General features: G+C 46.8%; 1 protein-coding gene across 3 annotated transcripts; it reads right to left on the bottom strand.

Annotated features, from left to right (window-relative positions):
- Window positions 1–454: 454 nt before the first annotated feature.
- Window positions 455–8,273, bottom strand: FAM110C (family with sequence similarity 110 member C). Of its 3 annotated transcripts, none has more exons than XR_004352959.1 (2): window positions 4,743–8,273; window positions 455–3,415 (listed from the first exon to the last, which is right to left on the bottom strand). XR_004352959.1 is itself a non-coding variant. In XM_032653376.1 (2 exons), exon 1 carries the CDS (start codon window positions 8,219–8,221, stop codon window positions 7,256–7,258), a length of 966 nt encoding a protein of 321 aa, XP_032509267.1. In that variant the 5' UTR covers window positions 8,222–8,273; the 3' UTR covers window positions 455–3,415; window positions 7,227–7,255. The 3 variants fall into 3 exon arrangements, 1 of the variants encoding a protein (XP_032509267.1); XR_004352958.1 differs by having other exon boundaries at window positions 4,633–8,273; XM_032653376.1 differs by having other exon boundaries at window positions 7,227–8,273.
- Window positions 8,274–11,232: the final 2,959 nt, after the last annotated feature.

The raw sequence follows: 11,232 nt of genomic DNA on the forward strand, positions 1-11,232 counted from the left end.
TGCTGTTGGATTCTGTGATGGAAGCCACATAGCACGATGTCGGGACAGTTCTGAACAGTTATAATCAGAGGGTTTCTACAGTCCCCAGGGGCTTGTCCATGGTCTTCGTGGAAATACAGGGCAAACTATTCTCAAGAATCCTGTCTTTGGATGCTTGTGTGGATTTGTGCATAAGCCACTGCAGGACTGAAAAAGAAGCTGGCCTGGCTTAGCCGGATCAGCTAGAGACTGGACTTCCCCACTGGCTCAGGCCTACATCTCCAGTACCAGCAGATACAGAGAGCAAACCTGCTGTACGTAGAGTTTGCCTTCACCAAGGAGTTAACTAATGGGAAAGGTTACAAACTATACTCTCATTTTTATCTTTGGACCCAGTTTACAATGATAATATTAATAAACCATAAAGGAAAGAAATTTAAACAAAAGACTGATGAAACAAAGAAAACCAACGTGCTAAACATTCAAACTGTTTTTACTGCATTCCATCTCCAGGGAGAACTGGAGACTTCGGACACCACATGGCTCTCCTGGGTCAAATTTTAGAATGCGCTCCTCATTTCTACTGATAATCTGCTGAGATGATATTAGGAAAAAAGGGAGAAAGCCAAAGATTTGAGTAATTATAATAAGCAGACTCTTGCCTCAGTTTTTTCACATGGTACAAATTCATAAAGTAATACTAAGAATGATAAAAAATACTTTACTTCTTTGATACAGAATATACAATATTGCACTCATGTCGCAAGTAGCGCACAGAAAACATGAACTCTATTCAGAAACAGCCATAACAATTATCTGGGCCTGATATCTTACGGAGTCACCAACTACAGCACTGCACCTTTAACCCATTGAAAAGCAACGTTTGATAAATCCTTCTTTGTATTCCAGTGTCAGTGACCAGCAGTTTAGAAACTATATGCATCAGTATATAGTGAGGAAACTTTCCAGTTACATAAATACCTTTCACTCTGAGGCATTGCTGATCTGTACCCATGTATTAATGAAATAGATACTATCAAGATATTTTCCATGCTGTATCCATAGTTTTTTCTCTCCATCGTGCTTAATCATATTATCTGAGAAGCTATTCTTTTGTGAAGAAACTATTTTGCAGCAATAGTGAAAAGCAATTACAAGCTTTTTCATTCAGATTGAGCTACACAGTTTGATTTTCTCAAAGTCACTCAGCAAATTGAGGTAATTCAGTGACCCTAACCTCTGGCCTCCAACCACACCCTCAGGCCCGGGGCTTAGGCATGAATCTGAACGGACAAGAGGGAGCGTTAACCCCTCCTGCTGGAGTCTGGGGATACCCTGTTCCTGACAGCTCCTTCCAGGAGTCGCCTCCACTGAAGTGCAAATGCTTCTCAAAGATCTTGGTGCTTTTAAATGGTAACCAATTTGTTTTTCTCTTTTTCATCTATTACATGGATGGTAGAGTCCGCACCATTTTGATCTCAGATAAATCTGAGCTAGGTTTCGGTTCATCCTATTCTGACAATAGAAAGGCACATAACAATTTTACTTAAAGCATTCACATATAAAATTAATGGAACCTGTAAACAAGGGAACTGCATATATGAAAAGGTCCTTTAAAGAAAACTCCTCTCATCTTTGACATTACCTTTAAACTAAGTGTAATCCAGTGAGCAGCAGAACAGCAGCATTTTTAAAAAAAACAACAGGGGAACATTTCTTAGAGCAGGGAATCTTTGTCTTTCTAGAGACTACACTGACAGAGGTACATCCATCAGCCAACAGAGCCTCCCCAAATGCGCATCTGTGTTTTACCTAAAAACAAATCCCTAGAGTACAGAGCACTTTATAGAGTAGTGAACACTCTGCTTACAGTCAAATTTGGAAATTCAATTAAACAACATACAAAAAGATAGTCAAGGACAGAATGATTTAAAATTATCCTGATAAAAACTAAAACCATACGAAGTGTGGGAAAACTATCTGAAGACCAGTAACTATGTAAAAATAAATATTTAAGTAATTCAAGGACATATTCTCACAGTAAAACAGTTACAAAAATAGAATACAATATTAAACAAATACATGAATATATCAAAATTGGTTTATAAAATATTTTACCACTGAGAAAACTATTTCTCTTCCCTCCCAATTCTTCTAATAATTTTATTCTTGAAGGGACATATTTTGACAAAACATTGTAAGCTTTGACCAGGTGACAAATTTTCTTTGGGTTGTCATCATCGACACAAAATTCCTCTCAGAAGTTTCTGAATCTGAAATCTATTTACTCTGAGTGCCATGAGCTGGTTCAGATTTAGGGTCACAGTAACTCCTTATGGACACCCAGAGGCTAACCCTTGTCTCAAACACAGCCTTTTCAGAGAAGGGTGAAGCGTTGCCAAGTTTGGAATGATTGCCTGATAGGTGGGTGTGTGAATTAGACCAGAGAGCAGGGCACATCACTTGTCATGAGTCCAGGTTCTGTCTAAACCGAGGCTTTTTATCCTTTTGGAAGCTGGGAACAAGAGAACCGTGGAGGCCCATATTCTAAACGGTGCTGCAGAAGAGGACCACTGCTGTTGATCTGCAGGAAGGAAGCTCCAATATTCTTCTGCCAACTCTCAAGGAACTGTCCAGGTACAAGAAAAGGTTTTCTAGCAGTATTTCAGCTCTTTATCTTTTACTGGTACCTCTGCATGGCTACAACCCAACAGGAGTGATGTTCACAGAATGACCTTGCAGCTCTCAAGTGGTTTTAAAAGTGCTTTCTGATTCACTTCATAAGATGATCAGTTGCACAGTTTGGGAATTCACTGTAGTTTACGGTGCAGTGGTGCTTAGAAATTGAGGTCTACATGTGAGTATGCAAGTGTGAGCCTGTGTTTGCCCTTTGTTAGCCATAGTATTTGTGTAGAATATAACTTCTTATGATCACAGAACTTTGATTTAAATGGTGCCAATCCACCCAATATGATTGAAGAAGTAAATACCGTGGCATTCGTGTTTGCTTTTCATGCTCTTTGCCTTTTTTTCTTTTTAAAATTAATTTAGATATCATCAAAATGTATAATTGTACCTCTTTGTCAGCAAGCCACTCAAAAAGATGCCCTTGAAAATATTTCCAAGCAGTTTTTCCCTCTTCTGCTGCTCTCTGGAAGCAAGGATAGGTCCACCTAACACAAGAAAATATCTTCCAGAGCTACAGCTGTGTCATAACAGTTATAACTCAGCTAATTTCCAAGTTCTATGTCCCCATCTTCTCCATAGCACTTCAAACCTTCTGAAACTGCTTAGGCTTCTTCAATGGTGTGCTTTATTCCTGGGAAAACAGCAATCATATGGACACCTGGGTACACTGGACAAAACCTGGCAGCGAGGATGTCCCAATCAACCAGACGTACTTCAAGGAGTCCCCACTATCGGGAAGGCTTGCTTCCTGAGGAGTAAGGAAAAAGCTGTCAATCAACACCATTCTAGGCAAAAGTTATAAAGCCAAGCATTGAACTACAAAGTCTGGTGCCTGCAGTTTTTGGTTTTGTGATATTTTCTGCATTTTAAACATCTCCTTTGCACATTTTAAATTTTGAAAAGAAATCAGTGGCAAAAGCAGCTATCATCTGGTTTCTCTGCATCCATCTCCCTGCAGGCCTTTTTCTGGGGAAGTAAAGAAAAATTTCTTTGACTGTTGATTGGTAAGGCCAGTGCCCACTAGCACAGAGCTGGACAACAAAACAGAACACAAAGCAAGCAGTACAAATAAATTATTAGAGGCAAACAGATTCTTTGCTTTCAAACTCAAATCTCTCTAAAAGGCCCAGGGGCTGGCCTGAAGACAGAGTAGGTAGCCTTATTACAGCACAAGCCACTAGCTTACCTAAAATGCACTTAGTTGGTGACTACAGAGCTTCCCAGCTAGTCAAAAAAGAAAGAAGCAGAAATTCAGGGGTGTCCCGGTTTGTTTGCGCTATCTCCCCACGGCATCTTTGCAGATGATGAGACAGTTCTACCCCCTAGCTTTCAGTTGCCCCACATCTATCAAAGAGAAACGTGAAGAGAGCTGGCAATGTTTGAGATTTTTGCCTTAAAACCGAACAATGTGTAGCCCTAATTAATTCAAAGGGCAAGTTACCATTCTAACAATTTTAAAATCAGTAACATTTATTTGGGCAAAAGATAGAAAACCAGAAACCTAAATTTTGGCAGGCCTATCATTTTAATGAATTGAATGACAGGAAGATGACTGAACACCAGTAGACAGAAGAGCAGTTTTCAGGAATTATACACTGGGAAACAGAATACCGAAATTATCCACATGTAACTATCTATCACTAATGGATCCCAGCGGGACTGCGTGCAGATTCTACAAGTCATTCTCCAGCTCTGATATTCTCAGTTTTGGAAAGCAAATATTTTTACTCCATGGGGTAATAAATTTGTGAACCTTTTATTTAATTCTGGATGGGATATTTTTATTTTACCTTATAATGTCTCTATCTAGCAAGGGGACAAAAGCCTCCACATAAAGTGTTTTCTTTTTTCACTTAGAAAGCATATATTTGTTCATCTCAAATTTTCTGAATTTTCATGAAATCTTAAAATGAATCCGTACGGACTCCAACACAAATGTCCTGATAAACTAGAGAAAAATTACACCTTGTAGTCTTGCTTCCACAGCTTCCAGAAGTTATGGAATTAATCTCGGCCAAGTAATCCTGTGGGAAAAGGTCAGCTGCATTTTGTTCAAGCTGCCAGAAGACCCTCACCAATGAAGGTGAAGGGTCTAAGCGCTCTCCTGGCTCTTCTTCAGAGGAGGCCTTCGTGTCTGCGAACGGCGAGTTGAGGGGCCGTGATCATGGGCAGACATCGTCCCAGTCCCAGTGGAGCTGGAGAAAGGACATGCATTTCTTCCTCACAGTTCTCCGAGCAGCCAGCCCTCAGGTGTCCTGGGTGGAAGTTCAAATAACCTGAGCTGCTTCGGGTCTAGGAGAGTGAATTCGTAGAGAAGATCTTCACAGTGCTGGTGATTGCCAATGACATACAGAAAAATGGGCAGGTTCCGTGTCAATTCCATCTCCCTTCTCTGAGCAGTAATATGGCGCAGCTCAGGATACAGGTGACACCCGTCCCCCACTTGAACAAACAGGGTTATGTAGAGGGAGGGAGAGGGTGAGTGAGTGAACCTCTGTTCTGCAGAGGCTCACCCTGGCAGTTTCCTAAACCTGTGTCACTTTCCCTCTTGCCTCAACTACTTCTCTGTCATAAAAGTGAAAGTCCTTACAGGCTAACCAACCTTCTTAAATCTTTCACAGACTCAGACCCAAACGGAAAGGTTATTTGGACAGTTACTTCATGGACTGAATCCTAAACCCCCTCAGGCTTTCACACTGGGGCACTGTGGGTGAGCGCGGGGCGGGGTCTTGATGCATTAGAGGAGAGTGCTTTTATTTTTTCGGTGTCAGGCTTTATTTTGGTGTGTTTGTGCACCACTGTGTTACGTCAGCACTATTTGCACCACCAATTTCACCTACACGCTTTGCATAAAGCACAGTGCACTCTGGCCACTTGGAAGGAGCTTATTTGTAAGTTTACTTTTTACATACTACGATAGACGACAGTTTTTTTGTTTTCCTTTTCTGGGTTTCAATCGTGCAACACAGACATACAGATTACCGACTATGTGGAATCATAAAGCGTAGAGGCTGGAAAGCATCTGCTACCTGCCTTCGGTTTACGGACAATGGGAGCCTAAGCTAGAAGTGCGGTGCTACCAGAAGCACTCCCCACTCCCCACTGAGGGCTCCATCCTACACAACATCCCTCTGGGACATGCTGGCCTCTGCAGCTTCCTTCCTCCACATCAGGGCGTTCATGGCCAACCCTAACCCTGGCCAGCATTCACTCGTCTCAGTTCCCAACACAACCGGTGAAAAGTACAAGTTAATGTTTTTAGTTTAAATTCTGACAGCCTATATACATTCCTTGGGGATTCAGGCTAGTGGAAATGCAATAATCCTCAATGAACTACAAGGGAGCACTTAAGTCATGACCCTTCTGAGTTCAAGAGAAACAATGAACTCCTCTGTTTTTGCAAATTGTCACAACCGTACCAAGACCATGGCCACTAGGGGAAGTCAGGCTTTTTCCAGGCCTCAGACACAGGTGAGCTGTGTGCATCATGTCTGTGGCAGACTCCCCACCACGCTGAAGACTGATACCGTGTGTTCAATTAGTCATTTCAACGGCAGAAAAAATACTTCCACCACGTGAATTTCACAAACACCTGTAGCAGGTTGTCAGTGCAGGGTCAGAGAAAACAAGATGTTGCAATGTTTAAAATCTTGGCTCCCAAAGAGAACCCTGAAAAGGTACCTTCCCTTCTCTCTTCACCAGCCCCGGAAGTGCCCTCTCCACAGAGCTGACAGTGAGGATAAGCATTCCTTAATTCCTCAGGGAAAAAGAACTTCTTGCGATCAACCCTGAGCTACTGACGTCCAAGGGGAAGAAATTTACCTCCCAAATTATCATCAGAGGCAAATAAAATACAGAATCACTGCCAAGCAGAACTCTAAGATGCTAGTTACGATCTCGTCCAGCTCCCAATTCAACAAACTGAAGCTCCTTCTCGCGAACTAGGCTGCTGCAGCGGCTCCCCGCAGGAAGGTCTCGAAACAGTTTGAACAAACTTTAGCCAAATTAAGATCTCTGCAGCTAAATGAATGTCAAACTGCTGACAAGATCCTGTAGAGAAGTCCTCCTCCCTCCCACTTGGGTAAAGGCCTCCAGGAAGTGCAGAGCCTTCCTTTCTGCTGGAGGGGAGACGGCAGCCCCACCCCGGGGCCACAGGCTGACCGGTCAACTCACATCAAAGCTCTGGATGCCCACAGGAACTGGGGCTCTCAGGCTATGTTCAAATCAGGATAACTGCTGAGGTGTAAAACCACTTCCTAACTGAGCATTTATAATCCCAATCTCTCCACTTTTCACAATAATAGACCAACTGGGATGGTGTTACCTTTCCAGGCAGCCAGAAATCGCACACTCAAAAGAACTGGTGCAGGCCCTGCGGGGACCTGGCCTGGCGGCCCTTCTGCTCTTCAGCAGCGGCCACTCTGACGCAGGAGCCTCTGCGTCTCTATCGCTAGGGTCCCTCGCTACTTGAGAAGGCTGGATCCACCCGGCTCGATCACTCCCCAAGCCCTCACAGGCACGCCACACACACACCCCTCCCGGCTTCTCTGGACGCAAACCTCGGTCCGGGTCTCCCGGGGCGCAGCGGTCACGCCGGGCCCTGCAGCCCCTGGCCGGGGGCCTCCTTGGCCTTCTTACAGGTGTACAGCCACTTGATGATGCGGGCGTTCCTCTCGACCACCGAGGTGGTGCTGGGCACCTGCTCCGTGAGCTCTTCCTCCTGCAGCCCCTCGTCGCCGCCGCTGTGCCGGGAGAAGCCGCTGTCGGAGGTGGCGACGCTCACGCTGCGGACCTTGAGGGCGACGACGTCCGACCCGGCGGAGAAGTTCTCCCGCCCGAGCGCCTCCACCACCTCGGGCTCCAGGCCGCAGTACTGGAAGAAGGTGTCAAATTCGGCCAAGGACGCGGAGTAGCGCGAGCTGAGGTCGGACTGCGAGCGCTGCAGCCCCCGGTGCCTCGCCCCGAGCAGCTCCGGACCCCGGGGCGCAGCCGGAACTCTGGAGGGCGCCCTGACCGGCGGGGCGGGAGCCGGGGGCGCGGAGGGCCCTGGCACCGCGGGAGCCGCGACGGGGCCGGGTTCGGTCGGCGAGGCCTCCTGGGCCCCGGCCCCGCCCTCCTCTCCCACCCGGGACGTGCCGGGGGATCCCGGTGGCTTGTCCTTGCCCGGCCCCGGGAAGAGCTTCTTCACCAGGCCTCCCCTGGGGCTGTCGGCTCCCGACCCTCGGACGAACTCGCATTTCTGTCGGTAGATAACCAGCGAGTCCGGCCTCAGCGGCTTCCGCGCTATGGCCCTGCGCGCCACCGCACCGGGGACGCGCGCCGGGGGCCGAGGGTCGCCCGCCTGCCCTTCGCTCGCCCCGGGGCCGCTGCCCTCGCAAGCCGGGCCTGGGCCGGCTCCTGGCGGGCCCCGCACGTACTTGGAGCGGTCGGCTGCCAGCCTTTCCACCGCGCTCCTGCGCGTCGGCTCCGCCGGGTCCCGGGCCCGGGGGGCCCCGGAGTCCCGGGACAGGAGGCGCTCGCTCGGGGGCGCGTCCAGGGCTGGCAGGGCGCGCATCCTCGGGGTTCGACAAACTGCGGAAACGCGCTGCGGCCGCGGCGCCCGTCAGGCCGCCAGCCAATTCCGAAGTCCGCGAGGGGTGGGGAGCGGCTCCCCAGTTCCCGCCGGCCAGTCGGGAGCCTGGGCGAACCTGAGTCCGCGCGGATTGGCTAGTTGCCTGGGTCCCCGCCCCGCCGGCTCCTCCCCGCCTGTTCCCGCCCCCGCCCCTCACCTCGCGCCTGGTTCCCGGTTCCCGCCCCCGCCCACACTGGCTCCGGGCAGCCAGTAGCCTGGAGGACTGCGGGCGGACCTGCCCCCAGCGGGCTGCGCGCGGAGCCCGGCGCTCCGGAGCTGGGAGGGCCAGTCTGCGCCACAGGGCAGAGGAACGGGGAGGGATCGAGTTGGTTCAGATCCAGGTATCCACCGCCTCCTCCCTGCCTGGGAGTGCCTCGGGTCCCCTTTGGACGCTGGCATTTCCGGACTGGGGGAGGGCAGAGCGGCTCACGGCCCCCCCACCCCACCCCGGCAGGTGTCTCGTGTCCTTTGAATTGTACAAATTCCCAGAATGACTGCTGTTTTTACCGTAATCAGGGCAGCGGGGAAACCACGGGCTCACCGGGGTAGTGAATCAGCCTAGGAATGCTAAACGTCTAAGGCGAAACATTTCCAAAATTCCATTCTTTCAAAAGTTGGACAAAGGACTAAAAATATCTGCCAGACGAGTGAAATGTCCACGTTAAGGCCGCGACTCCGAGATAGGCTGACCTTTCAAAGTTGTGGCTGAGTGCGCCTGGTGCGGGGCAACACAGCAGCCCGTGGGCCGCAGGCAGGAAGGTGCCTTAGGTCTGGGTCTGATTATGTTTCGAGAAATGCCAGTGGGCACCGAGAGGGGGCTTGTGGTGAGTCAGCAGGAGCAGCAGCTGAATGATTTCCAACAGGTTTGGCAAACTGGCGCCTACTGACCACCAACCGCCCAGGATCGCAGCAGGTGCCAAATGCGTCTTTGCACCTTGAGTTTCCGCGAGGTCAAATCCTGTCGTCAGTGACAGGAGCACAAGAAACCAGATCTCCTGAGAATCGGACTACCCAGTTAGTGTGACCAGAAAATGCCACACTGATGCGAAAAGACGACTGTGGCCCTGAGGGTGAGAGAGAGAGATGGAGCCGGTGCCAGCTCCTGGGTTGGACACACTGTTTCCCACAATAGGGTACTGCTGGTGGAGGGGGACCGGGTGGGAGCCCAAAGTCCAGCCTTTTCTCTGCTCAGGCGGCCTGGTCTAGTGTCAGTCAGAGAAAAAAAAGTCTTCTTAATTGCTTAGCCCAACGTGGCTCCTTTTCCTCCTTTGCACTTCGTGTGCCGTTGCAGCAGATCAGAGAGGGAGAACTCCTAAGCGTAGGAGATCCAGAATTCGTCTGCACCTGGGTCCACCATTTATTAGCTATGTTCCATTGGACAGATAACAAACCTCTCAGGGTCTTTGTTTTGTCATTTGTAAAAATCCTCATTTTTATAGCTTAGAACATTCATTGCTTTGTAGTGAGCACTAAATGAATGTTAGAGAAAGACCTAGGCTTAGGTCTCGGTTCTAGCTTCTGGAGAGGCTGTCAGGTTGGACTTCTCAATGACTCTGGTTGCTCCTCTGTAAACTAGAGCTCCTTACATCCACCTGTTAGGGCATTTGTTAATGATATTATGCATATAAAGGGCTTTGCACTATGTCTGGTACAGATCAAATTTTCAATAAATAAATGTTTTGATTATGATGTTTATGACTAGTTGTTATCACATTTTAAATAATGTTCGTGAATTCACATATGAGTACTGAACATAAGAATAAAAACTACTATAAAGTTGTATTTAAGATTTATTGCTATTAAAGCTAATTATATTTATATCCATAATTTTCTATCTATTAAGCAGATAACTAACTGGATAAAGAGAACTGGAGTAATAAGATACTGACAAGAAAATTTTCTAAATAAATTGTTCTCATTGCTCAACTTTGAGCCTAATTTCCTCTTCGGCATCATCTCAAAAGATTTGGTCAGAGCAGGAAATAATGCTTACAGACCCAATGATCAAGGAACTCTACTCCAAGGAATATATCCTAAGGGACTAAGAAGAGATGTGTGCACAGAATGAGGGTATTCCTTGCAGACAAACAGTTGAAATCAACCTACATTCAACAACAGGAAGAAGGTTAGATAATGTATGACCTACTTATGGGATGGAGTATTATGCAACCATTTACAGTCATGCTTCCACAGGATATTTTATGGAATGGGAAATTATCATGATGTATGTGAAATTTTAAAAATAGGACAAATACGGTGGCAGTCTTGAATAACTTTCTAGAAACATAAAACCTCCCAAGACTAAATCATGAAGAAACAGAAAATCCAAATAGACCTATAACTAGTAGGAGGTTGAATCAGTAAACAAATGTCTTCCATCAAAGAAAAGCCCTGAACCTGATTATTCACTGACCAAATTTTAAAGAAGAACTAATACCAATCTGTCTTAACCTTTTCCCAAAAAGTGAAGAGGAGGGAACACTTCCTAACTCATTCTATAAGGCCTGCATTACCCTGATACCAAAGCCAGACAGAGACAACACAAGAGATCTACAGATCCTTATCTCTTATCAACAGTGTTGCAAAAATGCTTAACAAAATACTAGCAAGCATAATTCACCAGCATATTGAAAGGATTATCCACCATAACCAAGTGGGATTTATTCCTGGAATGCAAGGGTGGTTCAACATATGAAAATCAATCAATGTAATACGCCATATCAACAGAATGAAGAGAAAAAAAAACACATGGTCATCTCAATTGATGCAGAAAAGGCACTTGACAAAATGCAGCATCCTTTCATGATAAAAACACTCAACAAACTAGGAATAGAAGGAAATGACTTCAACATAATAAAAGTCATATGTGAAAAAACTAGAATGAACATTATGCTCAGTGGTGAGAGACTGAAAGCTTTTTCTCTAAGATTAGAAACAAGGCAAGGATGTGTGCT

Source organism: Phocoena sinus, chromosome 13 (assembly GCF_008692025.1).
Source record: "Phocoena sinus isolate mPhoSin1 chromosome 13, mPhoSin1.pri, whole genome shotgun sequence".
Classification (NCBI taxonomy): domain Eukaryota; kingdom Metazoa; phylum Chordata; class Mammalia; order Artiodactyla; family Phocoenidae; genus Phocoena; species Phocoena sinus.